Source organism: Emiliania huxleyi (genome assembly GCF_000372725.1).
Source record: "Emiliania huxleyi CCMP1516 chromosome Unknown EMIHUscaffold_170, whole genome shotgun sequence".
Classification (NCBI taxonomy): domain Eukaryota; phylum Haptophyta; order Isochrysidales; family Noelaerhabdaceae; genus Emiliania; species Emiliania huxleyi.
The window spans coordinates 147,802-171,423 of record NW_005200880.1 but is presented as its reverse complement, the minus strand read 5'-3'; the positions used below and the strand labels follow the sequence as shown (position 1 = coordinate 171,423).

The window sequence follows — 23,622 nt, the reverse complement described above, 5'->3', positions numbered from 1 at the left end:
GCAGGCGGAGCTCGCGGCAACGTTTGAGAACTTCGACGCGGCCAAGGCAGAGTGCTTCTTACCCAAGGACCGCGAGCGGCTTCTGGCGGTGATCGAAGCGGGCTTTGGGGACGTTCGTGAATTCAACAAGATCGTGCGCCGAATCTTCGCGGGGCGCCACACCAGTCAGGCAGTATAAGCAGCATGTGTCCTCAAGCCGTCCAGCTTCATGTTAGAGTGTACGGGCGCGGTGTGCGCTGCGTGCTACTACATGTACGGCAGTGTCGTGCACCGGGCACCCGTCAAACGAGTAAGGTGGCTGGCGGACGGCGCCCGTGCGCACACGGCGAATTTGAAAAAGATGAAAATAAAACACATGACAACATACACATACATACATTCATTCATGACTCTCAGTCAGCGCTTTGATCCCAATCGCGACACATGTGTGAATCGCCTTGTTGTCCTAGCACGGGAGTACCCGTGTGGACCGGAGGTAACAGCAGCAGCGTTACGCGGCCAAAGGATATCCACCTCGAGAACCTCGAGAACAGCAGCAGCAGCATCAGAAAAATAAAACAAGTCGCAGCAGCGTGTCATGATCAACCTTGTTTTCCGGCCGCAGCTGGCCGGCCGCATGGCCGCAAACACCGAATGGCGGCTTCGCTCCTCTCGCACGGACTTCCATCTTGGGCTTGCAGCCCCGCGCTTGGACTACCTGAAGGTTGGGCTGCCAGCCCAGACAGCCCCTCCACTCGATGCTTCGGCATCCCTCCCGAGCTTTCGCCCTCGCTGAGCGGCTGTGTGGAGCTGTGCGCTGCTCGAGGGTCAACGCCAGCGTGTATTCGGTCAGCTGCGGAGAATGATGTTGCGGCCACGCTCATTGGAGATGGCGTGCCGGTCTGGCTCGGCCTCTACCAGCATGACACGAGCCGAGAGCCTGTAGAGGGGTGGGGTCGGTGCGTGGACGGCGATGCGCCGTCCTTCACCGCCTGGGCGGCTGGGGAGCCAAACGACTACATCCGTCGGTCCCCTCAAGATTGTGCTGTCATGCCCCATCCAGGGAAAAAGGGCAAGTGGGGAGACAGGGCATGCAGTGGGGGGCAATACGCCTGCCTGTGCGCTGGCCCGTCAACCGTCTCGGACAACTTCAAACAGGACCTCGTAAAGCTCGAGGCCGACCTGGAAGCGAGGTTGCACGAAATCCGGGCCGCAGTGTCAAAGCTGTACGCCGTCGCTACCGTGATCGCCCTGCTGCCTACGCTTCTGATGGTCGGACTGACCCTTCTCCAGCTGGCCATCAACCAGCGAACACGTACAGCTCTGGTTGGAGTCGCGCGCAACACGCAGGAGCTCGCCTCAGCACGGATGGCGCGCTGGCTCCTCCAGGCGCGTCGCTCGGCGGTACGGCGGCGGCTGCAGGTGAGCGGCGCGATGGGGCAAATTGGGTGGGCGCTCGTCGTGTATGGGATCTTGCCAGTCGCTATGAGCATCAGCGCGGCGACCCCGATCGACAAGATTGTGGGAGAAGAGGACTTCTGGCGTATCCCGGTGGTGGTGGGGTTCTTCTTCGGCCTGCTCGCCCTCTTCCCCACCGATGAGCGCGCGATTCGCACTATATGCACCGTCTTCCTCACCTTCTACCTTGGTCTCGCTTACCTGTACGCCCATGGCTGCATCGAGATTTCCACTCCCTCGGTGTCCCACCGTTCGCAGTGCCAAAGGTTCTTTCTGCCTAAGATCGTGGTGCACCTCAGTGCGTCCGCGGCGCTCGTCGCCACACTGCCATGTGGCGGCTGCAAACGCCTACCAGTCATGCAGCCACGCCAAGCACTCCATCGCATGTGGGCGGTCTTGCGCCTCCACTCCGCCTGTGATGGGATGATTTACGTTGGCTTCTTCTCAGCTGTGCTAGCCGAACACCCAGAGTGGTCAGGTGCAGGGCTACTATCCGTACGATCGGCTTGGGCTGGTGACATCATATTCGGTGCCGTCTCGCTCGCTATCGCCGCCCTTGCAACTCCCGCTAATCGCGGCCGGGTGACTCGCTGGCTTGGGCGTCTCGGTAGCCGCGGCAGTGAGGCGGAGGAGGCGGCAGCCATCGCGATGCTCCTCGGCCGCGCCAATCCGGAAAGAGCGCTCGCTGCCGCAGAGGCGCTCTTCCGCTGCCTGCCTGCGAGCCAACTCACTGCCGATGATCTGGCTGATTCCGGGGCTACTGGCTCGAGACGAGCCTCACGACCGGCTTCGATGTCCGCGGTGACTGCCTTCGACATTGCAGCGAAGTCGATTCCGGCGCGGCTGGGCGAGGTCACTGCGTTCTTGAGCCACAGCTGGAAGGACGAGGAAGAGGTCCCCGGCGCCAAGTACACGGCGATAGCACAATGGGCTCATTGCCAACGGCGCAAATCGGGGCACGAACCCACGCTGTGGCTGGTGCGCGCTTGCCCGGCAAAGGTACTAACACGAGGCGCACCAACACCAGTCCCCCCCCCCCCCCCCCCTCCCCACCCATCGCTCCGGCGCTCGCCCCTCGCGGCGGCTCTCCCGCAGGTAGCAGTTGACAGCTGTCTCTGCACCCCACAGGCGAAGCCGCCCGAGCTCGTCGAGGCGTACGCCACAGGCAAGGCCGACTACTACGGCCTGTACCGCCGAAAGTTCGCGGGCGAGGACGTCAACCTCTGAGGCGGCTGGCTGCTCCTGAGATGTGCCCGCGCACTCGCGGCCGAGCCAGAGCCGTGGTCCACCCTCTCTCACACCGCGCCGCTAGTTTCTCGTGCCCGTGCTCCCTCTCCGCGCTTCCACGTGATGCCTGTGCGTGAGTGTCGAGAGGCGGCGCGGCGGGCCTGCTCTGCTGTCGACCCAGCCTGACGCTGCCCTCCGCTCGAGAAGACCTCCGTCGTGAGTATGCTCTTGTAGTCTCTTAGTGCTTATGGGTGTCTGTGGACCCCTCGCATGGACATGAGTGCGTCGGGCCGGCGTGACACAATTGTGTGAGTCGTGCGAGCACCGCGTCGTGACAGTCGTGTCTTTGTGACTGTCGCCTCGTGTCCACTCGTGCGGTGCGGTCCGGCCCGATTGCCAACATGTTAGGTGAGTCGTTATTACGAATCACATGTACATGTGACATGTGCGTCGCGTCCGTTTTGCAATCGTCGCCGCGCGCGTCCTCACGGCACAGGTACAGGTACTACAGACGCTCGATCGCACACTCTCTCGATCTTTGCGGGGAGGTCGGTGGCGTCGGTGGCTCGGACGAACCCGCCGATCGCTCCGAGTCGAGGTCGGGATCCAAATCCGTCCTCTCCCGCTGGACCGCCACCCGACGAGGGCCAAATCGCCACCGCAATCGGCCGCGGCAGGCGGCAAAGACGGAGCTTCGCAGCGGCCGCGCGCCCATGTCGTAAAGGGCCTGCCTGAGAGAGACCGCGCGCAGCTCCGCCGTCTGGTACAGCGGCACTGCAATCGTGTCAAAGAGCTTGTACGGCGCCAGCTGTAGCTCCCTCGGCGCGAGGTCGAATAGTTCGCAGAACTGGCACGCCTCGCGCCCCCCGTCCTGCTCGTGCAACAGCGTCACCGGGACGCCGCGCTCCAGCACGAGCCTCAGCGTCGCGGCCGTGGCCGGCTGGCTGAATGTGGCCGAGTTTAGGTAGAGGAGCAGCCGTCCGGAGCGAGAGAGGTCCGCCCCGCCCCGACGCAGCGCGCTCTCCGCAGCCTCGACCGCCACGCCTTCGCCCCGGCGGGGGTCGACGGCGCCCGCCACCTCGTGCGCAGCCGCGAGGCCGCCGGCATTGGTCGTGATGGCGAGGATCGTCATGGGAGACGCAAAGCTGACGGACCGCATCTCGCCAAAGACGCGCAGCCCGCCCGTGATCTCCTCATTGCGGTCGCGGTAGTAGGGGCTGCGCTTCAGCATTCGCAGCGCGATCATCTTGAGCGACTCGAGCTGAAACACGTGCAGCCGCACCCAATCCACCGGTGCCTCTGCAAACACGCGGCCGAGAACAGCATCAGCAGGCGCCTCGGCCCCCGCCTCGAAGGCGCAACCCTCGCGGCCCTCGGTCCATAAGCCTTGCACGCTGAGGGCTCCCTTTGCTTGCTCCGTCTCCCGCACCGCGATGACCGGCTTCGAGGCGGCGTGCGCCGCGTACAGCTCGCGCCGGCAATTCCTGCGGCGAGAACACGACGCGTGTGCGTGGTGGGAAGAGCACGACTTGAGTCCGGGGCGGGAAACGAAAGGGCCTGCTCTTGAAATAGCCCTGGCTCAAGAAGACGATGAAGACGCTGCTCCCGCCGACGGCCGACTCGAGGCTCGCAACCTAGTCGTGCTCGAGTCGAGTGAGAGGACACGGGCGGGCGAGGCGGGCTCTTCAAGCAGGAGAGACGACCGACTGCATGTTTTCAATGTCGAGCCAGAGACAAATCCCGGGCAGCAACATCTGGAGCCGGCGGACGATTGTGGCGGCCTGGTCCTGACCCGTGGACCAGACGTGACTCACGAAGCCGTCGTGCTCGCACCCTTCACTCAGCTCGAGCGCGGGCTCGAGCCCCGAGCTCACCAGCCGGATGGTGGGGCTCGCGCTCGCGGTGGCAATGTTCATCGCCACCACAAGCACCGCCACGACGAGCATCGTGATCGAGAGCACGCCCACCAGGACGGTCGCCTCGTACGAGCCGGGGAGGCCGGTGTAGTAGGCGCAGCTATAGTCGACAAAGGCGCCGCTCTCGTCGCACAGCTTGATGACGATGCCCGAGGTGAAGCAGCAGATGAGCAGGAAGTTGCTCATGCACGCAAGGTAGAGATCATCAGAGCGCTTGAAGGGGCGCATGAGCGCGAGGACGGTCAGGTAGAGCGCCGAGATGAAGACGGCCACCACAAGGCGGAGCAGGCGCGCGTTGCCATTGTTCTCGTCGACGAAGAAGACGAACGTCGTCAGGAACAGCTTACGCAGGAGATCAACTATCTCCCAGTATATGAAGGGCGCATTGTAGTCGCGCCAAAGGAAGGCCGTCGAGTTGGCGAGCATAGACGGGCGCCGAGAGCGGACGGAGCGGCGAACGTGCAGCACGAGGAGGAAGAAGGCGAGCGGGACGAGGACGGGCCACAGGACAAAGAAGGTCCAGAATACGGGCTCGATGGCCTCATCGCTCCCGCACTTCACACCCACGTTGTCCTCGAGGTAGCGGACCGTCTCGCCCTTGGGGTCGTCATCGAGCCGGAACTCGAGGCAGCGGATGCTGGCGCCCACGAATAGGCCGCGCGAGACCACCGGCAGCGCGAGGTAGAAGATGACGATCGTCGCAAAAATCGACCGGCGCAGCGGCTTGTGCCACCACGGCTTCCGAGGCCGGTTGCGGCGCGAGAGGCTCCGCGGTGATGACAGGCTCACCTCGCAGCCGCTGCGGCGGCTCGAGTGGGGCGAACCCTTGGAGCGGCTATCGTGCGCGATGAGGGCCTGCTCCACCGCCGCATAGATCCAGATCCAAATCAGTGCAAAGACCAGGGCACCATACGGCCAGACCTGTGGGAGGGCGGGCATAGCCAGGTCGGGGTCACGCAGGAGGGCTGGGTGTGCGGCTTGGTGGACGTGGCCGAAGGCCGCCTCCAGGTACGCGAGCCGCAGGCCCATGCTGCGGATGCAGTCGTGCGGGAGAGCGAGCTTGCCGAGGAGGTAGTCGAGGTCGACAACGGCAACAAAATCCAGCCACTCGGTGAAGGCGCGGTGGACGCGCACGTCGTACGCCTCGCGCAGCCGCAGCACGTTGATTACTTGGTAAAAGGAGACGAGGATCTTGAGCTTGGGCTGCAGTCCTAGCAGCGCGACCACGCGGAGGAGGTGCCGCTTCGCGCGCTGTAGACTAGCGTTATCGATGCGCCGCAGGCGTTCGATGCAGAGGGCGAGCATCGATGCGCCGCCGATGACGACACCGACAAAGACAGCCAAGTAGGTTGGCGGAGGGCAGCTCTTGCAGCCGTTGACACCATCAAAGTACGAGCCGCTCTCGACGCAACCCTCGCACAGCGCGCCCTTGTGCCCCTCGACGCAATACCTGGAGGCCGGCGAGGATTCCGAGCCGTCCCCTCCGAGGCACGGCGATGCGAGCTCTCCGTCAGACACCTCGACGTCCCACAATGTGCACTTGTGAATGTCGGTCGTGCGCTTCGAGGCACGCCAGTAGTTGTGGGGAAGGTCAATGGTCTCGATGGTGGTGTTGCGCGGGCAGGCCTGGTGGCCGAGCTGCTGCCACTCCCGCCCGGATCCCTCCCCCTCTGGACACTCCTTGCAGTACAATTCCGGCTCTTTAGAGACATCTTCCGGATCCGCTCCGGGCTCTGAGAGGTAAAAGCCAACGTCGCAGAAGCCGCAGAGACTGCTGCCATTCGTGCTGCTGAGGCGATGCGGGCAGTCACTGCAAAAGCTCGCCCTCTCCGTGGGCGAGTAGCTGCCCGCATTGCAGGGGTAACAACGTTGTTTGCCCGACGCTTCCTGAAACTCGCCCGCGCTGCAATCGGTGCACGCGGACGAACTGTGCTCGTAGCTAAAGGTGCCACTCGGGCACTCAACCTGGTTGGTACTCTGCAGCGGGCAGTAGAAGCCGGGCTCGCAGTTATTGCACTGCTCCGGCCCGGTGAGGTTGGTGAGGCTCGAAAATGTGCCCTCCGGGCAAGGTTGCTGCGACGACGACGCGCAGCTCTCGTCGTCGGTACTAGAGTCGGCGCACGGGCAGTAGTTTCCTTCCGTGCAGTGCTTGCATTCGGCCTCCCCCTCCAAGTCCTGGTAGGTGCCACGAGGGCAGGGCTTGCACGCCGTCGCCCCCGGCTCATCGGAGTAGGTTCCGAGCGGGCAGTCGTCGCAAGGGTCGGGGCCATCCTGCCCGTTGTCGCTGAAGGTCCCGTTACCACATTTTTCACGGGGCGGGCTCGGCGGAGGAAAGACGGGGGGCGGCCCTGCTGGAGGCGGAGGCAAAGAGGGAGGTAGCGGTGGGCTAGGCGGTGGGGGATTGGACGGTGGCGGAGTCGGTGGGGGAGGCGATGGGACGGGCAGCGACGGCGGAGAAGGTGGCGGCGCAAACTCGTTGCTGAAGCCGCACGTGCTGTACGAGTAGTGCAGGGTGGCCCCCACCGCGTACGCGGTCGGGCTGTACTCGGTGTTGCACGCGGCCGGGTCGACGTAGCACCACTCGTGCTCGCACCAGCCGGGGTACTCGGTCGAGTTGCAGGACGGCTCGAGCCCGCTGTCGTGCTGGCCGCACTCGTGGAGGCCGTACGTGTCGGGGTACGCGAGGCTCACGCCGTCCACGACGACCTGCAGCTCGTCGCTCACGAGGCTGACGTTGGCCGGGTAGGCGGTGAGGCACGGGCAGTTGAGCGGCGGCGAGGGAGGCGGTGGAGAAGGTGGAAGTGGCACTGAGGGTGGCGGTGGATATGGTGGCAGTGAGGGAGGCGGTAGTGGCGGCGGCGGTGATGGCGGCAGTGGCGACGGTGGCGCTGACGGCGGCGGCGGCAGCGGCGGCGGTGACGGCGGCGGCGGTGACGGCGGCGGCGCGGCGCGAAGGAGGACTGCGTATGCCTCCCTGATGTACGTGTCGACCGCGTGGTCTGAGGAGATAGTGCATCCCTTCTCCACCTCGCCACTCTCCTCGTCTATGAACCCATCATAGAACCCGCAGCAGTACTCGCGTCTGTATCCTCGGGTGGCCGCCTCGCACATGCACCAATCACGACAGCTGTCCCATGTCAGCTCCACGGTTGACGCACATGGCTCCGTCGCGTCGTGGTCTGCCCGTTTCGTGGTCACAACATCATCACAGGATCTACCCCACAGGTCCTCGACGTGGTCAAGGGAATCTTCAACCTCGAGCAGGGAGACCACGGCCTCGGTCGTCAGCATCGCCGTGTCGCCGTCCTCGGAGATGATGCATTCGCAGTCGCCGGAGACGCAGGGGCCGGAGATGCCCGAGCAGCAGTACTGCTCGGAATACCCCGCATCAACGGCCGTTTGTGCACACCAGGTCGGGCAGTCAATGATGCTGTCCCCCAAATACGCTGTGTCGTGAGTGGAGGCGCATGTGGAGCCGGCGACAGCGGCGCCGGGAGAGGGCGAAGACGGCGGCGCCGGCACGGCTTCTGTGGCGTCGAGGAGGAGAGACACGAGCGCATTATACACGCCAGCGCACGCCAGCGTACGGGCGCGCGCCCTTCCTTCGAGCCCATGCGCCCGAGACATCTACACGATTGTCCACTTGTTTTGCTGTTTCGCCCGCCGGCCCCCCGAAGGCGGCGGCGGTTGCGGCGGCGGTTGCGGCGGCGGTTGCGGCGGCGGTTGCGGCGGCGGTTGCGGCGGCGGCGGCACTGGGAGCGAGGCCACCGAGGGCATCGGCATCGGTGGCACCGGTGGCACGACGGATGGCACGTAGGGCGGCACGTAGGATGGCACGAAGGACGGCGTGACCGGGAGCGACGTCGGCAGCGAGACTGGCACTGGTGCAAACGACGGCAAGGCAGAAGTAATGGACGGCATCGGCGGGACGTGGGACGGCGTTGATGGGATCGAGGGCAAAGGCGCAAACGACGGCAAGGCAGAAGTAATGGACGGCATCGGCGGGACGTGTGGGACGGCGTGACGGGGATCGAGGGCAAAGGCGCAAACGACGGCAAGGCAGAAGTAATGGACGGCATCGGCGGGACGTGGGACGGCGTGACGGGGATCGAGGGCAGAGGCGCAAACGACGGCAAGGCAGAAGTAATGGACAGCATCGGCGGGACGTGGGATGGCGTGACGGGGATCGAAGGCAAAGGCGCAAACGACGGCAAGGCAGAAGTAATGGACGGCATCGGCGGGACGTGGGACGGCGTTGATGGGATCGAGGGCAGAGGCGCAAACGACGGCAAGGCAGAAGTAATGGACGGCATCGGCGGGACGTGGGACGGCGTGACGGGGATCGAGGGCAGAGGCGCAAACGACGGCAAGGCAGAAGTAATGGACGGCATCGGCGGGACGTGGGACGGCGTGACGGGGATCGAGGGCAGAGGCGCAAACGACGGCAAGGCAGAAGTAATGGACGGCATCGGCGGGACGTGGGACGGCGTTGATGGGATCGAGGGCAGAGGAGCAAACGACGGCAAGGCAGAAGTAATGGACGGCATCGGCGGGACGTAGGACGGCGTGGCCGGGAACGACGCTGGCAGCGAGACAGGCAGGGAGATCCCGGGTAGCGATGCTATCGAGGGTTCCGTTGGGAGAGAGATCGGCTCGGGTCCTGGAGGGAGAGACATTGGCAGGCTGCCCACGGGAAGCGACAACGGGTCGGGTCCGGGTGGGGCTTGCGGGAGAGCCGGTAGGCTGCCGATCGGCAAGCCGTAAGAGTTTCCGTATGGGTCAAGTACGTCAAGCCGCCGCCGCTGCCAGGCGTCTTCGCGGGGCGCACCGCCGCCTGGAAGAGGGAAGCGCGCGATGGCGAGCTCCAGGTCGAGGGCGAGCTCCAGGTCGAGGGCGAGCTCCGGGTCGAGATCGTCGGGGCCTCCGAGGTTCGGCACGAGGTGCGTCGCGCCGCCGAGAGCGTACACGGCCGCCTCGTAGCCCAGCGAGGCGGCGGAGCCCGACTCGGGGAGGGGCTCGCACGTCTTGAAGAAGGCGCAGACCGCCCACAAACTGCTGTCGTCCCGCGAAGTCTCAAAGACGGTGCAGTCGTCCGTCGAGGCGCAGCGGCGCGCGCACTCGACCTGGGGGTTGAGGGGGGTAATCTCTCATTCTCGGCCCCGATTTCCCGGCAGCTAGGGTATGTGCTTCACAGCTGTGCTGCCTATTATGATTTGCTGTGTTCGCAGTGGTGCTACTATCACGATTTGCTGTGTTTAGCAGTGCTGTGCGGAGATGCGCGCCAGCTGCGCCTCCCACCACAGTGAGAACGCCTCGTCGTTCGCGCCGCGCATCTCCGCCATGTCCATCTCCATCGCGTCGCCGACTTCATGAGGATCTTGCTCGCACGCCGTACTAAGCAAGTGAAGATGAAATTGCGGCGACGGGTCGCCGTGCGCTGCCGCAAGAAGCAGAGGAGCGAGGACCAACATGGGGTGCCGTCGGCGTGGCCCTCGTGCTCAAAGTCCGCGGTTGTCCCTCAACTCGTGTCACGTTTCTCTTGTTTCTTTTCGACTGCGAGAGAGAGTTGTTTTGTTTAAATTCTTTTCGACTCCGAGCTACGTAACGCTGACGGTCCCCGCACCCGGACCCGCGACATACGTTACGCGGCAAGGGCCAAGGCGCTAGGACCTGCCTGCCAGTGCTGTCAATACCATCCGGAGTTTGCGGGCTCGCTCGCTCTTTCGCTCAGATGCATGGACAAGTAGCCGCTGCGGCCCACCCATCAACACTACTACCACGCCCAAACCACTGACTGTGCGGCAGATGGCGCACAGGCGCTGTTGAGCTGTATGAGATATTTCGAGGTGGGCGCGCGCGCGGATGGGCACATGGGGGTTTTGGAGCGGCGCTGTATACTTTATGTCATCTCTAGGGTTGCCTAACGTTAAGAGCTGAACAGTGTTGCTAGTGTTAACAGTAACAACAGAACAACAGTGGGGACCCCCAACAACAGTAGCTAACGTTAGGCCGACTGAACAACAGTAAGGAAGGCCTGGCAGTGACCCACGACGATCTCTAGTGTCCAGTGCGGGTAATACCCGAAAATACCCGGAAAATCCCGGGTATTTTCGGGTTTTACCCGGGTTTTTTGCCATTTTCTGCTTGCTGGCCGCTGAACAACAGTAACAAACAGTAACAAACAGTAACAGCATGGGCTGGGGTGAACACTTGAACAACGTTGAGGATTTCAGCCAACAATAGCGCAACTGTTAGGATTAAAACGTTAGGCAACCCTAGTCATCTCGCCGACGGCTGCGAACTTGCGCGCGCCCTTTTCTCAATACAACAGCCCCGCAAAAAAAAAGACGTCAGCTGCGCCGCCGCGCCGCCCAGCGAGACTGCACAAACTCCAGTCTCGAGGACACCCTATCTCTCGTCTCTCCTCTCTCTCCCGCGGCGCCTGCCCCCCCCCCCCCCCCCCCCCCCGTCGAATCACGCGGACGGCGCCGAGGCGAAGGCGGCCTCGTCTGTGAACTCGGCCGTGATTTGCTTGCCCGCGAACCAGCGGCTGTGCATGGAGGAGGCCGCCTTTGTGGCGGAGCCCGTCGAGTCGAACTGCAGCAGCACGTGTCCCTGCGACGCCCTGTCCACCTTGGCCGCCTCGACCTTGCCAAACTTGCCGCACTCCTCCATGATGTCCTCGCGCAGGTCGCCGAAGAAGTCCGGGTCGCTCGTCTCGTCCTTGCCGGCCGGGTCGAACATGTTTTTGAGCAGCACGTACGGCGACGGCGCCGCCGAGCCGATCCGCGCGAGCAGCGCCGCCCGCTCGGCCCCGATGTTGTCTTCGACGCCCGCGCCTATTCACAGCTCGGTGGGTGTGAAGAGGCGCTGTTCACACCGCTCGCCCGATATTGTCTTCGACGCCCGCGCCGCCGCCGCCCATCATTAGGTGAGCCCCGAGCCCAAGCCCAGGCACGCCGCCCAGCACGCCCGAGAGCGCGGACCCCATCCCGCCTGTCCCATGTGCGAACACGTGAAGTGAGAGGAGTGTGTTGTCGCGACCGCGTGCAAGGCGGCATCGAGCTCGCGGCGGCGACCCGTGCGCGCGTGGCGAGGGGCGACGCGACGTCCGGCGCGGGCGGCGTGGAGCGCGGCGGTGGGAAAGCCTCGGCACAGCGCGCCGCGGTGCGGAAGAAGGCCGTGTCACGCCGGCGGAGAGGGCGGAGGGGGCGGAGAGGGCGGAGGGGGCGGAGAGGGCGGCTGTCTGGGCCACATCTCGGCGGTCTCTCTGCCACATCTCGGCGGCATCTCTGCCGCATCTCGGCGGTCTCTCTGCCACATCTCGGCGGTCTCTCTGCCACATCTCGGCGGTCTCTCTGCCACATCTCTCGGCGGTCTCTCTGCCACATCTCGGCGGTCTCTCTGCCACATCTCGGCGGTCTCTCTGCCACATCTCGGCGGTCTCTCTGCCACATCTCGGCGGTCTCTCTGCCACATCTCTCGGCGGTCTCTCTGCCACATCTCGGCGGTCTCTCTGCCACATCTCTCGGCGGTCTCTCTGCCACATCTCGGCGGTCTCTCTGCCACATCTCGGCGGCATCGCGGCTATCTTTGCCGGCGGCGATGGCGGAGAGGGCGGCGGGCAACTCCGCCATAAAGGAGACGGTGATGTTTCGTCCCGCGAGCTCGAGCCCGTGGATCGCCGCCTAGGGTTCGGGTACATGAGGGGTAGGGGATGGGATCTGGGTACTTGGGGGGGGGGGGTAGGCCCGTGGGTCGCCGCGTAGAGGCAATCTCGCGCAATCTCGGGTGAGCTCGGAGTGACCTCGCCGCGTGGCCGCGGCCCCTCTGGGCTGCTGACAGGGTTCGGGTGCTGGAGGGGTAGGGGATAGGATCTGGTACCGGGGGGGGGGGTAGGGGAGGGTAGGGGGTGGGCGTGCGCCTGCGCGTCCCGCGCGTCGCTCGGTCGCTGGAAGGTGATGTACGCGGTGCCTAGAAGTCTCGCCCCGAACGCCGTGAGGAGGGGGTCGGGCACCCACTCTGGCCACTTGCGATGGGCACGCGGCGCCGAGGGCTCCCTCTGCGCCGCCGGCGTTCGGCTGCATCTCAACGCTCGTCAGCTCGCCAAACGGCGAGAAGACCTCTTTGAGGTCGTCGGCGGCGATGTGCGGGTGCAGGTCTGACACCATCAGCTTGCGCGGCTCCTCGGGCGCTGCTGGCTCGCCGCCGCCCATCATCGCGCTCGCGGCGGCGACGTTCTTGGCGGCCTGCGGAGGCGGCGGAGGAGGCGAGGGTCGCGTGAGAGGGAGGGGGAGAGGGACACGGGGGGGAGGGAGCGAGGGAGAGGGGCAAGGGAGGGAGAGCGGGAGAGAGTGGGAGAGGGAGGGAGGGAGGGAGAGAGAGCGCGGGAGAGAGAGAGAGAGAGAGAGAGAGAGAGAGAGAGAGAGAGAGAGAGAGAGAGAGAGAGAGAGAGAGAGAGAGAGAGAGAGAGAGAGAGAGAGAGAGAGAGAGAGCAGGAGAGAGAGCAGGAGAGAGAGGGCGGGAGGCTGAGGCAGAGAGCGGGTGGCGGCCGCCTGCGCGAGTCGGTTCTTCTCGGCCATCGAGGCTTGCACGAGCAGTGGCTGGCCCTTGAAGGCGATGCCGTTGAGGGCGAGCGCGCGCATCACCTGTGAGGAGGGCGGTGTGAGGAGGGCGGTGTGAGGAGCGCGGTGTGAGGAGGGCGGTGTGAGGAGCGCGGTGTGAGGAGGGCGGTGTGAGGAGGGCGGTGTGAGGAGCGCGGTGTGAGGAGGGCGGTGTGAGGAGGGCGGTGTGAGGAGGGCGGTGTGAGGAGGGCGGTGTGAAGACGGGTGTGAAGAGAGCAAGAAGGGGAGGGGGGTGGGGGGGAGGATGGCGGGGTGGGGGAGGGCGGGTGGGGAACGGCGGAGCGGGGCGGGGGTGACTGGCGCTGCGGCCGACTCCACGCCTCCCTCCTCCCACCCGGGGAAGCGCGAGTGTCTCGGAGGAGTCAAGAGTGGCATGGTTGGCGGCGTCTGCGTCACCGACTCGACGTCCCCATACTCGACGTAGCCCACGCCCTTGGACTTGCCCGAGCGCTGGTCGCGGATGAGGCGGATGTCGCGCACCTTGCCCGCCTGCGAGAAGAACTCGAAGATCTCGAAGTCGTCCGCCTTGGGGTGGATCCGCTGCACGAGCACGGTCAGGTCGTCACGCATCGCCTCCTCGCGCTCGCGCATGACCGGATCGGGGCTCGGCGAGCGCCGCCGCCGCCGGTCGGGGCTGGGAGAGCGGCGGCGGCGGCGGTCGGGGCTCGGCGAGCGCCGCCGCCGCCGGTCCGGGCTCGGCGAGCGGCGGCGGCGGCGGTCGCGGTCCTTGTCGTCGCTGCGCCGCCTGTCGTCCCTGTCGCGGTCGCCGCGGTCGCGGTCGCGAGGGGGCTCCGGCTGACGGCCGGCGCGCTCCTCGTCCACAGGCTTTTCGATGAGCTTCTCCACCTCCTCCATCTCTGTCACACGGACAATAGTGCCAGGCTCGCGCCGCGCCTTCGCCTCTACTGTGAACAGAGGGGGGCGAGGAGCCGAGGAGTAGGTCTTTTTTTGACTACGTGAACACATCGTCTCCTCGTTTTTTGAAGATACGCGAAAATGGAACGCAAGTTTTGTGTCTCCCAGTGTGTCTCCTTGGGGAGCGTACGGGGCGTCCAACGACTTTAGAGGCAATGGTGAAAGATGGGAGGAGGAGGGAGAGGAGAGGCAGAGGAGAGAGGAGGGGGAGAATGAATATTCACGGACGGACGAGTCGGTGTTGATCGTCCGCATGATCGGCGAGCAGTCAGACGGCCGGGGCTGCAGCAGGCGCCGGCCTTGATGCTGGAGGGCGAGGCCGAGGCTCCTGAGCTGGCGCAGGCCGCTCCGTCGCCCGAGGGACCGGCAGACGCGGCCGAGGCGCCTGCGCCGAGCAGCAGCAACAGCAGCGGCGCCCAGGGGGGCTCTGCGCAGACGGCCTCTGCGGCTGCTGCACCGGAGCCAGTGGCGACGTCGTCGGGCCAGCCGTCGTCGTCAGGTCCCTCCTCGCCCCACTCTCCTGCTGCGGAGGAGACGCGCATCTGCTTCCCCTTCCTCAACCGAGGGGTCTGCAGCTTTGGCGCCGGTTGCCGCTTCCGCCACCTCGCGCCAGACCACCCGGACGCGATCGCCGACCGCGTGCGCACGGGCCACATCTTCAAGATTGCAAACGTGCAGGACGAAAAGGTGCAGGCGCAGCTGCAGGAGCTCACCGCCGCCACGTCGCCCTCAGCCCAGGCGCTCGCGCCGCCGACGGCGGCGTCGCACGACGCCCGCATCTGCTTCCCCTTTCTGAACCACGGCCGGTGCGACCGGGAGGCGACCTGCCGGTTTCGGCACCTGGCGCCCGACCATCCCGACGCGGTGGCCGACCGGATGCGCACCGGCGCGTACGACAAGATCCCGCCGCACGCCAACCCGCTCATTGAGCAGAACCCGCACGTGACGCCGGGAGAGGTCCGGCCACACCTCTCCCGACACACGGCCACCCCACCCCACCGCCTCTGGGCGCGAGCTCGCTGCCTGCGCAGCCCGCCTCCCGGGTCGCGGCGTGCGTGACACCCGACGAGCCCCCACGACCGCGCTCCGCACCACTTCACTGCTCGGGGTCCGGCAAAGGAAACGATAGATAAGACAACGAGCAGAGACAGGCACACAGCTCACACCACTTCCCAACGGCGAAGCCGCCGTCTCTGCGCACCGCGCCTACCTCCGCACGTGCCCACTGCGCCGCCCTCCCTGCCGCAGGCGCGCATCTGCTACTCTTTTCTCAACCGCGGCACCTGCGACCGGCCAGACTGCTCGTACCGGCACCTGCTCCCCGGTGCGCGAGATACGCCGAGATACGCCGAGATACGCCGAGATACGCCGAGATACGCCGAGATACGCCGAGAATTGCCTATATTCGCCGCGATACGCCGAGAATTGCCGAGGTACGCCGAGGGTGACGACATCCCTCTCCCCTGCCGCCGCCCGCCAGGCCACCCCGACGCGATTGCCGACCGCGTTCGCAACGGGCAGCTCGACAAGATCCCGCTCTACGCACGCGCGGCGCTCGCGCGGGGCGGGCTGCCCGGGATGCCGCTGCCCCACATGCCGCCGTACGGGACGCCGATGGGCGGCGGTATGGGCGGAGGCATCGGCGGCGGCTTGGGCGGCGGGCTGGCGGGGCTGGCGGGGCTGGGCGGCGGGCTCGGCGGCGCGATGGGAGGCCTCGGCGGGGGGCACATGGGAGGCATGGGCGGCGGCATGGGCGGCGAGGGGCCGCTCACGCACGGCGGCTTGGGTCACGCCAACATGGCGGTGCAGATGGCCCAGCAGCTCGCTCAGGCGCGGGGAGGGGGGGAGGCGCGCCAAGCCGCCCGGCCGCTGCCGCGGCGCGTCACCGCCGCGCCGTTGCGAGTAGGTCCAGGGGATGGGGGCGCCCCACTACGCTGCGGGCGCCTGGGGAGGCGCCCTCCACCTGCAGATGGCGCCGCACTCGCCGCCAGGCGGGATGGGGCAGGGGCAGCCAGGGCAGCCGCCGCAGCCGCAGCCGCCGATGGCGCCTCTGCTCGGACAGGGGCTGCCGCCGCAGTTTCAGGTGCCCTACGGGCAGCACCAGGGCCTCGGCCCGCTCAACTTCGTGCCTCCGCCCTACTACGGCGCCAGCCTCTCCTCGCCCGTCCCGCACGCGCCGGCGCCGGGCGAGACGCGCATCTGCTTCCCGTTCATGAACAAGGGCCGGTGCGAGCGAGGCAACATGTGCCGCTTCCGCCACTTGACGCCCGACCACCCCGACGCGATCGCCGACCGGCAGCGCACCGGCCGCGGCGTGGGCGGCGGCGTCGCGTCCGCCTCCGTCGACGCGGCCGTCGCCGCCATGGGAAATATGCACTTATCCGGTGGCGCAGACGCGCACCCTGGCCCGCTCGGCGACCCGTTCGGCATGCAGCCGCAATGATGGCCGGCCGACGCGCCCAGTTTGGCGCGGCGAGGTTGAGAGCCCGCCGCTTGGCCGCCGCGGGCCCGCCGCGGCCCGCCGCAGCCGCTTCGGGCGCTGGCTGCACCTGCAGCCCGGACGCGATCGCATGGGGTCCGCACCCGTACATTTGTGCACAGTCTCTTTGGTGCTTAGTCAGGACGCGATCGCCTGGCGTGTGAGTCTGATCTGTCGTTTGTGCTTTGTCGGGCAGGGACGGGGGGTGAGTGTCGAGTTGCCCTGTGACCTTGTGACTTGCTTGTGCCTGAGAGTTGTCTAGGGAGCGAGAGGGGAGGGGAAAGGGGGGGGGTTAGGGGGGGAGAGCGGAGAGAGAGCAGAGATAGAGCAGGGCGAGAGAGAGGGGGAGAGCGGGGAGAGAAGAGATGGCGAGCGAGTGCGACTCATTGTGTGTGTCTCAACCCTTTTTTCTTTCCTGCTGTACTGCGGACGCAAAACTCACTCCTCGATCGACAGCGACCTGAGCGGAAGCACAACGTCGCCTTGCTTGGCCTGACGGCGAGTGATGGGCCGGTGGTGCGGGTCACCATCATCCGAATCGCTGAGAGCATCGTCCGAATCGGGATCTGTTGAATCTCCGCCCTCGTCCTCGTCTTCGCTCTCCTCTTCGCTCTCCTTCTCCTCCTCGCCGCTCTCGGCAAGCCGATCAAGGACGGAGGACGCGTCCCACTCATCGCCGTCGAGGGCGTCTGTCGGGAAGCTGGCCTGGCAGTTGGGGCACGCAAACTCGCCATCTCCGCGCCGCGCAATGCGGTCTAAGCAGGCGGAGTGCAGAGCGTTATGACAGCGGGGGCACCGAACCCAGAGGGGCACGGACTCTGTCGCGATCATGACGCTGCAGCAAATAACGCAAGTGTGAGGGTCGTCGGTGCCGCCGTCGCGCAGATGCCGGCCGAGAAGCACCTTTCGCCGCGCAGTTGGCGGCGGCTTAGCGCGGCGGCGAGAGCTCGCCGCCTGCGCTAGCGCAGCGGGAGGGTTGGCCATCGAGCGGGTTCGCGGCATACCGGCCCGGCACTCGTACGTCCCTCCTCCCACCAAGCCAGTCTGCTCTCGTCAACGCTGACCTGCGCAGCCCCATCGCGCACCCACCGGCGCACGGATCGCAGGCCTGGGACTAGGGCAGGGGACTAGGGCAGCGACTAGGGCATTGGGACTAGGGCAGCACATCGCTCGCTATCGCGTGCGCAGCCTCCGCGTGTGATGCTCGCCTTTGTCGAGGTGTGCAAGGTGGTCGGCGCGTCCTTCCTCGTGGTGCTGGCCGCAGACACCGTGTTGCGCTATGCCCCCGGCTTCAACGCCGCATCGACGCGGTACAATTTGCTCCACGCGCTTCTAAACACCTATGTTGTCGTGAGCGTGGTACCAGACTGTTACTTTGTGCTCGCGAACCCCCTCGAGGCTATGTCCGCTCCATATTCCGACGTGCCACTCGCCACGACAATCGGCCTCCACCTCTTTCACTGCGTCTCTCAGTACAAGTCGCTAACTACCGTCGACTGGGCCCACCACCTGGTGTCGAACATGCTCGTCAGCTTTCTGTGCTTTCCCTACGACTATGGGCCGCTAATGCAGTGGGGCCTCCTCTTCATCTGTGGCCTCCCGGGCGGAATAGACTACTACTTACTCACGCTGGTCAAACTTGGCACGATTGCGCCATCCACCGAGAAGCGGATCAACAGGCTGCTCAACACGTGGATTCGCGCGCCTGGGATTGTCAGCTGTGAGCCTCGCCCGGCCGTATTGAGTCCTGCGCGTGCACTATCCGCTCCCCGACGCTCCCCTCTCTCCGACTCGACTCGCCTTGTCCTGCAGGGGCGCCTTTGATGCTGTGCTGCCGCGCCGCCGGGAAGAGCAGAGTTCCGGACTCGATCCTCGCGATGCAAGTCGCGCTCAACATGTTCAACGCCATGTACTTCCAGGACCGCGTCGTACCGCATGGGCGTGGTGCTTGCTCCTTTTTGCCCATCGCCAGTAGAGGTGTCCGTTTTTATTTATTTAGGACCGCGTCGTCGCCAACTCCGCGGTCGTGGCCTGGTGCGCCGAACATCAAATTGACAAGCGAGAGGTCGAGAAGGCGACACGCGCCGCCCGGGCCAAAGGAAAGGAGGATCAAAAGAAAAGTTGATTGAGAGGGTGTGTGTGATTCTTTTCTTTTGATCCTCCTTTCCTTTGAGCACCTGGCTGCGGCACAAACGCACAGCCGCCCCTTACACACAGTCACGAGGACAGTCATAGAGGACAGACACGAGAACTGAGCGGGGAGACCGCTCACGGAGACGGCTCTTTATATATAATAACTCCTTAAAAATAAAATTCGACACACTCTTCTTGAGAGAGCAGAGAGATACAAAACCATTACGAATTTAGAGAGGTGGTAAGTATACCCGATTTTTGAAACTCTCTAGTAGACGCGGAGTCGGCCGCTCTCCCGACCACACGGCGAATCCCTCGCGCCCTACCCTAGGGGCCCTAGTGTACCTCAGTCTTATATGATGAATCGGCCGCTCTCGGTCACACGGCGCCAGCCTCGCCCCCACACCCGCATGAGCGGGGTCGACCAGGGAAGCAAGTTCACCTGCATCACCACCATCGCATGCCCTGGCTGTGGCCCGTGCTTCGCCTCGAGCGCCTCTAGCAGTGCAGCCTGGCCCGCGAGGCCAATCCTGTTGAACGGGGCGATCACGCGACATCCCTGACCCGTGGCCGGGAGGGCAGCCGCGAGTGCCATCGCACCCTCGTCGCCCACGTCGCAGTGAGCCAAGACCAGCGCATGGTACGGCTTGCCCATCGCCAGCGCAGCAGCTAGCGCCACTGCTCCCTCGTCGCCGATGGGCGTCAACACGACGTCGAGCATCTGCAGCGTCGGCGCCACGCCGCGATGGAACACGTCACAGAGCGAGCCGACGCCGCGCGCGCCGAAGCGGTTGTGCGCCACGGAGAGGGTCACGAGTGCCGGGAGCGAGCTGTCCTCAAGCCCCGCCGCAAGCTCCGCCACGCCCTCGTCGTCAAGGCGAGTCCCAAGTATGACGAGGTGCCGGAGGCTCTCGCAATAGTTTAGCGCCTCCGCCAGCAGCGCCGGGCTAGTCCACGCGTCGCCACGCACGAGCGGCAAACCCATGTAGTTGAGCTTCTCGACCGTGCCCAGCACGGCGTTCGCCGTCATTTCGTAGAGCGCCAGCACGGCCGCCGAGTCGGCGCCGTTGGTGAAGCGGCAAGCGGCGAGCAGCGTCGCCATGCGCTCCGGAGTCGCGGGGAGCCGCCGCTGAGCGCCGCCGTCGTCGTTGGCGACGTCGATGACGAGCTTCCACTTGGCAAAGCCCAGCGAGGCGGGCTTTGCACCCAGCTCTGCCGAGCACCGCTCGAATGTCGTCCAGCCGCGAGTGTCGTAGGTCCGGCTCCGGTCAAAGCCGGCGGGCAGCTCGTCCGGCAGCTGCGTGAGCAGCACGACGGTGACCGAGCGGTGCGCGTACCAGAGGTCCTATGCGGAATGTAAAGCCTCTTGCCGTGAGAGCGTTGCATTTTGTGCCGCTATCAGGGGGAGGGGCTGGCATGCGCTCACCATCGTGTTTTCCAGCATGCGGCCGAAGGCGGCCTTCTCCTCGCCCGACCGGCTCGCCTCATACTCACGCGGCCTCTCGGCAAACAGCAACGGGTCCTTCTGGTAGCCCGAGCACCAGTCCAGAAACACGCCCTGCGCGAGCCAGGAAGGGAGTGGCGCGGTGAGGATGGGAGTGGCGGTGGGGCAAGGCGCGGGAGGCAGCTCACCATGTCGGCGAAGCCGTACTCGCGGCACGCGCCGAGCAGGCCGCGCCCGCCGTAGAGGCCCCGCAGCTTGCGGGAGAGCAGCTGGAGCTGGCGGCCCTCACGATCGGGATGTGCCGCCTCGAGCCAGCAGTAGGAGACGGATATGATCGGGAGCAGCCCGTCGGGGTTGCGCTTGCGGCCGCAATAGCTCGCAACAAAGGCGAACAAGGACGAGATGGAGGGCTCCTCGCCCAAGCGCTCGTTGGCCTCCTCAACGCCGGAGAGGTTGAAGCCGCGCCTGGCGCCTTGCTCGATCCGCCTCAGCTGAGCAGAGCTTAAGAAGGCCTCCTCTGGTAGCTCCTGCCGCCGCGGGAGCACGCCACCCCTCTCTGCCAGCGCCATGAGCCAGTTCAGACTGATCAGCCGCACATCTCCCGGCCGGACCTTGTCGCCGTCGCCCTCGAGGGCTGCCCAGATGGAGGTGTGCCGTCGGTAGCGGGCGCCGTCGTTGGTGTTTGAGCGCGACCGTTCGCGGACGTCAAGACCGGCTTCGGAATCGGGAGGCGCTGGCTCGCGATTGGGGAGTGAGGCGCGCCGGCAGAGGCTGCAGATGGCGAGGATGAACGGATTCCGGAAGAGCAGTAACTCGATCAGAAATGTCGCTATGCAGAAGACGGCAATCGGCAGGTCGACGAGCACCATCGGAAGGATCAGGTATGGTAGGCGACGCCAGGCGAGGAGGCTGGGAGGCACGCCGACAGCGGTGTCTGAGCTGCAGAGGCCGAGCGCGATCCATGGCGAGAGAACGGCAACGAGGAACGGAGAGATAATCGAGAAGAACGCTGGCCAGAGCAGGAAGCCTACGAGGGTCTCAACGCACGAGCGCAGCAGGCGGACGGGAGTCATGGATGGCAAACTGGAGCAATGGCGACGCCCCCACACAGGGTACCCCTCCGAGGGACCGGCCGCCAGAAAACACGCCTGCGTGGATCGCGTCACACCAATCCTCGCTACCCAACGCGGCCAAAGGATATCCACCTGACCACCTCGAGGACCTCGAGAACCGCCGAACAGCTCAGCCTTGAGGCATGGGCGCCCGCGCCGGGGCAGTGAGGTATCGCGGGCTCTGTACGGCTGGCAGCATTTGGCGGCACTCAGACTGTACACCCATTTTTAAAGAAGCCTGGGATAAATTCTTCTCTCTTAGACGTTCGCCCGCCGGGCGAGCTGTACCCCCCGATGTGGCACAACCCATATCGATCGAGGCCGGCGCTGGCTGGCCCGCGGCTGGGAGCATTGGCGGTTCCGACACGTGCGTTGGCTGCTCAGGAGGTAGAAATAGCCGTGCAAAGGCCGGATCGAGACGCTGGATTGCGATCGCAACCAGAGAGGGGGCGCAGTCCATCGAGTGACCGACGCTCACGGCGGCGGCGGTGGACGGCGTCAAGGCGATCGAGATCGAGTGAGTCAAGCTCGACCGAGTCGAGCGCCGAGCGGCGGCGACCAAGGCGATCGAGATCGAGTGAGTCAAGCTCGACCGACTCGAGCGCCGAGCGGCGGCGTCGCCGCCGCCGCCGCCGCCACCGCTCGTCAACCTCCCCCTCATCCTCCTCGCCACACGCCAAGCGCGCCAAGCGCGCTGCCGCTGCCGATCGGCCGCCACCACTAGAGCTTTCTGCGCCGCCACCGCCACCACCGCCGCCACCGCTGCCGCCATTGCCGCCGCCGCCGCTGCCGCCGCCGCTGCCGTCGACAGCCTCAATGAGCCTGGCGGAAAGCAAACATGCGCCCTCCAGAAAGAGGGGCAGTCGCCAGCGAAAGCTGGCTCCCAGCAGTGCATGTCGCCCGCGGCAGTCGAAAGAAATCTGCGCCGCGTATGGGAAGAGCGTTGGCAGTAAATTTGCTTGCCCTATCTGCCGCATGCCCTTCGGCCAGTGGTGCTACTATATGCAGCACACCGCGCCAGACATCCCAGGGGTGGCGACAGAGGCGGAGGGCATGCAGCTGCACCTCTCCATCAGCAGCAGCACCGGCTACAAAGGAGTGGGGCCGCGCGCCTCTGGCCACTTCGGGGCGCAGTGCTATGTGGACGGAAGGAATGTCGACCTCGGCTGCTTCGACACGGCGGTGGAGGCGGCGGTGGCGTACGCGGCGGTGGAGGCGGCGGTGGGGAGACGGCGGCAGCAGGAGAAGAGTCTTCAGACTGTGCCGCTACGACCTGCAGTTGCCTTCGGCCATTCCGACTGGATAGCCCTTCACTACAGGGCGGAGGCGGAGGCAGAGGCAGGAGCGCGTGAGGTGGAAAGAAGGGAGGCCGCGGCGACGGCGCGGGCAGTGGCCACTGAAGAAGCCGCGGTGAAGATGCACAACATAGAGGCGAGATTGGCTGCCGCGCAGCGCGCGGCAATAGAGGCAAGGGAGCAGCTCGACGATCAGCTGGCTTGTGTTGTCTGCATGGAGCAGCCTCGGTCTGTCGTTCTGCGCCCATGCAACCACTTTGTTTGTTGCTCTGAGTGTTCAGGGCGGCTAGCTTGCTGCCCATCTGTGGGATGCAGCACGCCGATCACGAGCAGACTACGTGGCATTTCCATGGCTCCCGTGCAGCAGTCATTCCAGTACTGAGTGTGTGTTTAGGGGTTGCACTCTGGTCTCTGGCACTCTGCCCAAGCGACATCGCCGACAACCATTCGTGTGGCTATTTTTGGTGCGCACTCTTTGGACATCGCGGTATGTACCTTAAAACTCAAGCCTGAGCCAAAAACACACAAAGGCTAGCCAAACTCTCTCTGTACAAAACCCGGCCGTACACACAGACAGTGTCCCGCGACGTTGGGCCGACGTACTTAGCTTCACGCTCTGCAGCGCGCGTCTTCTACACGGCTTTACGTCCGCCTCTCCCCCACAGCCCGCGCAGAAGGAGGTCTCTCTCTCTGCTCACTGGGCACGGGGCAGGAAAAGAATTTTACAACCCAACTCCTCGCACGGTCGCACGACACTGGGCACGGGACTGGCGCGCACTGGCACTAACAGGAAAAAGAACTCGCAATGGCGGCGGAAAAGAATTTTACAACAAAACCTCGCACAACACAGAGAGAGAGATGAGAGAGAGATTGTTTTGTTGTTGCACAACACTGGGCACGGGACTGGCGCGCACTGGCACTAACACGGAAAAGAACTCCCAGAAGGAAATCTGAGATCCGGCGCCCTCGCAGCCACTGCAGATCCTCTGCCTTCCGCCGTTCGCCACTGCCGTCGCTGATCTGCTGCTCCCAACGACGCT

At 65.3% G+C, this 23,622-nt stretch overlaps 6 protein-coding genes across 6 annotated transcripts; 3 read left to right on the top strand and 3 right to left on the bottom strand.

Annotated features, from left to right (window-relative positions):
• Positions 1-1,029: 1,029 nt before the first annotated feature.
• Positions 1,030-3,107, top strand: EMIHUDRAFT_456156 (hypothetical protein; the record flags this gene model as incomplete). Its single annotated transcript, XM_005784305.1, has 3 exons — positions 1,030-1,768; positions 1,922-2,415; positions 2,566-3,107. The coding sequence occupies 3 exons, from the start codon at positions 1,030-1,032 to the stop codon at positions 2,662-2,664; spliced, it is 1,332 nt and encodes a 443-aa protein (XP_005784362.1). The 3' UTR covers positions 2,665-3,107.
• A 62-nt stretch (positions 3,108-3,169) lies between these two features.
• On the bottom strand, positions 3,170-10,218 carry EMIHUDRAFT_231171 (hypothetical protein; the record flags this gene model as incomplete). The annotated part of the gene is made up of 7 exons (XM_005784304.1): positions 3,170-4,148; positions 4,372-6,260; positions 7,104-7,286; positions 7,542-8,182; positions 9,409-9,703; positions 9,976-10,071; positions 10,204-10,218. The coding sequence occupies 7 exons, from the start codon at positions 10,216-10,218 to the stop codon at positions 3,170-3,172; spliced, it is 4,098 nt and encodes a 1,365-aa protein (XP_005784361.1).
• An 836-nt stretch (positions 10,219-11,054) lies between these two features.
• On the bottom strand, positions 11,055-13,795 carry EMIHUDRAFT_231170 (hypothetical protein; the record flags this gene model as incomplete). Its single annotated transcript, XM_005784303.1, has 4 exons — positions 11,055-11,419; positions 12,598-12,829; positions 13,175-13,228; positions 13,601-13,795. The coding sequence occupies 4 exons, from the start codon at positions 13,793-13,795 to the stop codon at positions 11,055-11,057; spliced, it is 846 nt and encodes a 281-aa protein (XP_005784360.1).
• A 241-nt stretch (positions 13,796-14,036) lies between these two features.
• EMIHUDRAFT_231169 (hypothetical protein) lies at positions 14,037-15,252 on the top strand (the record flags this gene model as incomplete). Its single annotated transcript, XM_005784302.1, has 3 exons — positions 14,037-14,063; positions 14,411-15,076; positions 15,151-15,252. 3 exons carry the CDS (start codon positions 14,037-14,039, stop codon positions 15,250-15,252), a joined length of 795 nt encoding a protein of 264 aa, XP_005784359.1.
• A 2,546-nt stretch (positions 15,253-17,798) lies between these two features.
• Positions 17,799-18,723, top strand: EMIHUDRAFT_231167 (hypothetical protein; the record flags this gene model as incomplete). Its single annotated transcript, XM_005784301.1, has 3 exons — positions 17,799-18,318; positions 18,411-18,526; positions 18,598-18,723. The coding sequence occupies 3 exons, from the start codon at positions 17,799-17,801 to the stop codon at positions 18,721-18,723; spliced, it is 762 nt and encodes a 253-aa protein (XP_005784358.1).
• Positions 18,724-19,083: 360 nt separating this feature from the next.
• On the bottom strand, positions 19,084-21,248 carry EMIHUDRAFT_231166 (hypothetical protein; the record flags this gene model as incomplete). Its single annotated transcript, XM_005784300.1, has 3 exons — positions 19,084-20,076; positions 20,158-20,289; positions 20,364-21,248. 3 exons carry the CDS (start codon positions 21,246-21,248, stop codon positions 19,084-19,086), a joined length of 2,010 nt encoding a protein of 669 aa, XP_005784357.1.
• Positions 21,249-23,622: the final 2,374 nt, after the last annotated feature.